This window comes from Miscanthus floridulus, chromosome 15, assembly GCF_019320115.1.
Source record: "Miscanthus floridulus cultivar M001 chromosome 15, ASM1932011v1, whole genome shotgun sequence".
NCBI classification, from domain to species: Eukaryota; Viridiplantae; Streptophyta; class Magnoliopsida; order Poales; family Poaceae; genus Miscanthus; species Miscanthus floridulus.
Window position 1 is genome coordinate 37268103 of NC_089594.1, and position 6358 is coordinate 37274460.

The following is a 6358-nucleotide window of genomic DNA, read 5'->3' on the forward strand; positions in this document are numbered from 1 at the left end:
TTCGTGTGGGTTCCGCTGACCCTGTAGATCATGGTGGCAGCGGTGTCTTACCGGGGTCCTGTTGGCCGCTGCAGCATACGTGTGGGCATCGTGCGTCATTCTTGTAGTCCATCCCATCCGAACGGACGGAATGGTCAAAGGGTCCCCTGACAGAGGCCATACGGGGGGCTGGCGGTACAGTGCCAGTCAACTAACGCCGGTCGACTAACGTTGGACAGTGGTCAGGTAGGGAGTTGGCAGCATAGTGCTGGCCTGTTGACGTGGTGGGCGACGTGAGTCTCCCAGCATGGCCTGATGCGATCGCCAGTCGCATCAGGACGCGCCCCGTGACGTGCTCCCGGGCGTGCGCCTCCACGCCGTAGTGGTTGAAGCGGTTCGCGTCCCATCCTGGGGCCACTGCTTTTGTCCGATAGCAAATCCGATCCCTAGGGAACGGGCGAGGCGGAAATCTCGCCCTGGGGGCCGGGCGAGACGAAATCCGACCCTCGGAGGTCAGACGAGGCGGAGCCCTCCCCGTGGGACCGGACGAGTCGGAGTCCACACCCTGGGGTCGAAAGAGTCAGAGCCCACGCCTTGGGGTCGGACGAGGCAGAAACCTCGTCCTCAGAGTCGGAGCCCACGCCTTGGGGTCGGACGAGGCGGAAACCCCGTCCTCAAGTCGGAGCCCGCGCCTTGGGGTCGGACGAGGCGGAAACCTCGTCCTCGGAGCTAGATCCCACGCCTTGGGGTCGAACGAGGCGGCCCCTAAGGGTCAGACGAGACGAAAACCTTGTCCTCGGAGTCGGACGAGGCGTGGCCCGGCTCCTGGGGGCCGGACGAGGCGGGAACCTTGTCCTTGGAGTCGGACGATGCGTGGACCGGCCCCTGTGGATCGGACGAGGCCGAAACCTTGTCATCGGAGTCGGACGAGGCGTGGCCCGGCCCGGCCCTTGGGGGTCAGACGAGGCCGCAGTTGCGTCCTTAACCATCGGATGAGCCGCCGTGACGCTCATTAATCCTTTGGCTCAGATACCCGGATATAGATATCCGACAGTGTTTGTCTGTGAATTGACAGCTTAAACGTGAGACTCGGATAAGGAGCGTCCCAATCCAACACAACTCGCAGCGACTCACTCCAGAAAGTAACATATCCACAGCAATCACACAGATTTTGGAATAAAAATGCAGGCCTTTAAGTGTATCTTAGACAAAACCTGCACTTTCTTACTCTCTAAAAATAAACTACAGAGAGATCCGTGCGGCCAAACTTTAAAAATCTGCATTCACCTTGGGCCATGTTTTTCGTAGAATATTGGTTACTTTTACTAGTAATATTTCATATAACCTTTCTTTGTTTTATAAAAGGAAATGCTTGCATTTGCTATCGGAGTGGTTAGTGGTAGGTGCAGTTGTAAATCACTTGCTACCTGCCTCTGCAAAAGGGCTAATAGTCCACTGACACTCGGTACTATACCATCAATGAACTCGTAGGTAGAACTGCCATGTGATTTCTTCCTCTCTGGCCATCGTGCCATGGAAATCAAGTCCCTGCAGTGCTGCCTGCAAAATGTCCAACCGAGCTTGTCACTTTTAATTTTTCAGCAACAGGTGATGGATGCACTGCAGCAACATTCCGAAGACATCAAATCCAAGTCACACTCAGCAGTGGCCAATGAGGCAAAGGCCACGTTTAGTTGGCCGAATTTGGCGCCACCAAATGCACGGTAATGCACTGTAGTATTTCGTTTGAATTTGGTAATAATTGTTCGATCATGGATTAATTAGGCTCAAAACGTTCATCTCACAAAGTAGAATTAAACTGTGCAATTAGTTTTTTATTTCGTCTACATTTAGTACTTCATATATATATACCATAAATTTGATGTGACGAGAAATCTTCTTTTTCATAGTGCGAACTAAACATGGCCAAAGACAACACATACAAGTACTCCTAGGGTACCAGCAGTAATTGAACTTTCATCCATCAGTTGGTAGTACCTGGAATCCTGCCTCTTCACGGGCGCCAACTCATCATATTCAGCTTTCCAACCTGAATATGCGCATTCACATATTTCATCTTAGCCCTTGTTTAGTTCCAGGAATTTGGATTTTGGGCTACTGTAGTACGTTCGTTTTTATTTGACAAATAGTGTTCAAACATGGACTAATTAGGCTCAAAACGTTCGTCTCGCAATTTCCCACCAAACTGTGCAATTAGTTTTTCTTTTCGTCTACATTTAATGCTCCATACATAGACCGCAAACATTTAATGTGACAAATACTGTAGCAACTTTTTAGAAGTTGGGGCAGAACTAAACGAGGGCTTAACGGGTGTTTGGTTGCCCCTCCTACGAGGCAAAGACAACACATACAAGTACTCCTAGGGTCCCAGCAGTAATTGAACTTTCATCCATCAGTTGGTAGTACCTGGAATCCTGCCTCTTCACGAGCGCCAACTCATCATATTCAGCTTTCCAACCTGAATATGCGCATTCACATATTTCATCTTAGCGGGTGTTTGTTGCCCCTCCTATGAGGCAAAGACAACACATACAAGTACTCCTAGGGTACCAGCAGTAATTGAACTTTCATCCATCAGTTGGTAGTACCTGGAATCTGCACATTCACATATTTTATCTTAGCGGGTGTTAGGTTATCCCTCTTAAATTTTAGTCGCTGTTTCATTGGATGTTTGGATACATACATGGAGTATTAAATATAGATTAATTACGAAAATAATTACATAGTTTGCGACTAATTTGCGAGACGAATCTTTTGAGCCTAATTAGTCCATGATTTGACAATATTTTGTTACAGTAAACATGTGCTAATGACAGATTAATTAGGCTTAAAAAATTCGTCTCGTGGAGTACTGACGGATTATGTAATTTATTTTTTTATTAGTATTCGAACATCCCATGCAACATCGTCCCGACACACCTCCTAAATTTTAGTAACCGGATCCAAACATCCCTTACATAGTTGTAGTTGTTGCAATCAGAAAAAAAATATCTCAGACGGCATCTTAGGTGTGACACTGCCATCAAAACTGTCACATCTATACCCAATTCTGAGCACATAACTCATCTTAGCATAGTTGTAGTTGTTGCAATCAGAAAAAAAAAATCTCAGATGGCATCTTAGGTGTGACACTGCCATCAAAACTGTCACATCTATACCCAATTCTGAGCACTCTCCGGAGATGATAACATCTCCTGACTTGCAAAATCTCAGAAACATACACTTGATGAAATATGTTTCTTAGACAAAATCTTCTCTTTGTTACCAGACGTAAACAGCAGAGATTCATACAGTCAACCTCTAAAAACTTTACTCTCTAATACCGTTCTTGAGTCATGTTTGGTAGGAGTATTTTCAGACAGAGTACCTGCATCGTACTGTTACTCTAGTGTGTAGTAGAGTACCTCGTAGGGCCAAACATGATTCTCTTCTCCAGTGCAACTCGACCGTACTTGCAGTGGTACCACATAGGATGGCTGCCATGAATGAACTAGGTACGGCTCACAAGGTGATTTCATTTCCTTTGTTCATTGGCCACAGTGCCATGGAAATCAAAGCCCTGCTCACAAAATGCCCAACCAAGCATGGCACTTGCTCTGTAGTAGGTCAGCAGAAGGCCATGCGCCTGCAGGAACATTCCAAGACGATACTGGTCCCAGTCACCAGACACCAGTAGTAATTGGCTAATTGCACTGCACTGCAGGCAATTGCAGCGGCAGCTGGGCAGAGCCATGGCTTTTAGCTATCGGTTTCTCTCCAATCTGTAACTAGATTTGTACCCTGGAATTTTCATCCGAGTAGCAGACAAAAAATGCAAGCTCTCAACTTTACATTGTATATTCGTCCTTTTGTGTTAGTTGCATTCAGAAAAGAAAAAAAAAATCTTAAATCAACATCGAAGGTGTGACACTTCAATCAGGAGTGTCTTGTTCTTCCTGCCCAACTCTCAACGACTCAGTGTAGATGATATCTCCTTGCGTTGTTAGCAATGGCACAAACACTAGAATAAAAAATTGCAAGCAACATCTATCATAAACATCCAGCAATGGTAATAGTTTGGCTACACCCACATCACATAACAAGCTCCAGCTCTTGATGAGCCACCATATCAGGCAAATGTGCACCGTTCGATCCAATCCAAAGCAGAGCAAGAAGAAGAAGAAGAAAGAACAACGCATCGCATCTACGACCAGAAAGAGAAGAAGAAGAAGAAGAATTACACTGGATGTGGCGCATCCATTTCCCGATCGGACGGCACGCCCAAACCCGCCTCCGAATTCCAGCATTGTGTGGTGTCACCCCCAAAATTCTATCACGAAACATTTTGATCTTTCACAACAGCTCTAGAGCAGGAGTAGTAGTAACAGTAGTAGTAGTACAGAAAGAATGAATCAAGGAGCTCCAGTTCGTGATGGCTTCGATCTGCTGCTGTTGTATTTTATCCCCTTGTATGTATGTATGTAAAGGCAATGCAAAAAGGATCGATAGATGGATGGCTCTCAATGCAACTCTGAAATAAAGTTTTCTCAAGGGCAGAATGGCGTGCCGTCCTTCTCGCGGTGTGACGGGATGACGAAGTGCCTGATCCGGCCGACCTGCTCGGCGAGGTACCCCTCGCAGAGGAAGGCCTTGGAGAAGGCGTCCTCGACGGGCCGGTCGACGTCGTGCACGAAGACATCGGTGGGTCCATCCCCGGGCCTGCGCGCGCGCGCTGCCATGCCGGCGGTGTAGATGGCGCCCATCCGTCCCGGCGCCTGCGGCGTCCACCCCGTGGGCGCGTCCACCATGATGAGGTCCCACTCCACCTCGTGGAAGACTTGGGGCAGGCCTTTGAGGGCGAGGCGGCACGACGCCTCGGCGGCGGACGCGAGGTCCGGCTGCGCGACGCAGGCCGGGTGGTCGCGGAGCTCCAGCAGCGCGTCGGCGTCGGTGAGGACCGTGTCGTAGGCGACGTGGTAGGACTCGAGCGCCGGGTGGGTGGACCGCACGGTGGCGATCCACGACGCGTCCTCCTCCAGGAACACGGTCCGCCCGCCGTGGTTGAGCGCGGCCCACATCGGGCTGTCGTGGCCCAGCCCGAAGACGAGGAAGTTGCAGGGCGCGCGGCGCTGCAGCACGCGCAGCGAGACACCGATCTCGTCGGCCGTCTGCTGCGGCGTCACGTTGGAGGTGGTGTAGTGCACCAGCGCCTCCATCACCGGCAGCGGCACGCCCGCCGCGGTCCCCTTGGCGTTGGCGCACTCCGCCGCGTCCTGATGATGATGGTCCTGATGCCGCTGGGACGTGGAGAAGGAGGAGGAGGAGGAGGAGGAGGTTGGGGCAGCAGGGGAGGAGACCAGCAGGGTGCGCGCGGCGAAGACGAGGAGGAAGCCCGCGAGCGCGGCGGCGAGGAGCAGACGCAGCGCGAGGCCGACCTTGCCCTGCTGCGCGAGCTTGGCGCGCAGGGAGGCGAAGTGGATGGCCTTGCGGACGTGCATGGGGCTGGACATGGCGATGGCGGCGCTTGCTCCTCCTCCCTGTTGGCCTGGCCCTCTGACTGAGAGAGTGAGAGATCAATCTAATCTACTATGGCGGCGGCTGGGTGATATCGATATGTATGTCTGCTGCCCGCCTGCCGCTGCTGCAACTGCAAAGAAGGTAGGTTTGGTGGTTTGGTGAGGCGGCGGGCGGTGGCGCGATGATGGCGCGAGTGAGGTGAAGTGAAGTGAAGGAGAGGCGGCAACCAAAGATGATAGATGAGCAGAGGATTGGATGGGGAGGGGAGGTGGTGGGCTGGTGGCGAATTTGGTAGCGAGGGGAGGAGGACGACTCTGGAGCAGGCAGGGACCTGCACCTCCAAGCTTATTAAGGCCGGTTCGCTGGCAGCAAGAATCAGTACTGCTTTTTAAGTTAAAAAATAATATTTTTTCTTAGCTGCCGAAGAGGCGGAGGCGGAGCGCCTCTCTACTGTACCTGTACGTGACGTGCTCGCGGTCAGGGGTGGGGCTAAGGCTGGAGGAAAAACTCAAAGCTCGTTACCTCGTTCGGCTCGTGGCTAGTTCAACTTGGCTCGGCTGGCGAGCCGAGCCGAGCCAAGATTTTAGCTCGTTAGCTATAACGAGTCAACTCGAGCCAGCTCGCGAGCCGCCCGCGAGCTAAACGAGCCAAGCTTCTAGAAAAAAAAGTATCAAAACTTGTATTAGTTTTTGTATTACTTCATGTCTTGCACTTTATAATTGACTGGTAACTGGTCTAGACCCTATAAATTGACTGGTAACTGGTCTAGATGTATTTCTTTTGTATTATTATTATTCTCAAACTTTAGATAAATGCAAATATTATATTTTGTGTATTTTTTATACTTGGCTCGCGAGCTTAA

General features: G+C 50.6%; 1 protein-coding gene across 1 annotated transcript; it reads right to left on the minus strand.

Annotated features, from left to right (window-relative positions):
• Nucleotides 1–4006: 4006 nt before the first annotated feature.
• On the minus strand, nucleotides 4007–5838 carry LOC136507932 (glucuronoxylan 4-O-methyltransferase 3-like). The gene has a single exon (XM_066502525.1). It carries the CDS (start codon nucleotides 5487–5489, stop codon nucleotides 4527–4529), a length of 963 nt encoding a protein of 320 aa, XP_066358622.1. The 5' UTR covers nucleotides 5490–5838; the 3' UTR covers nucleotides 4007–4526.
• Between the last annotated feature and the right edge of the window lie 520 nt (nucleotides 5839–6358).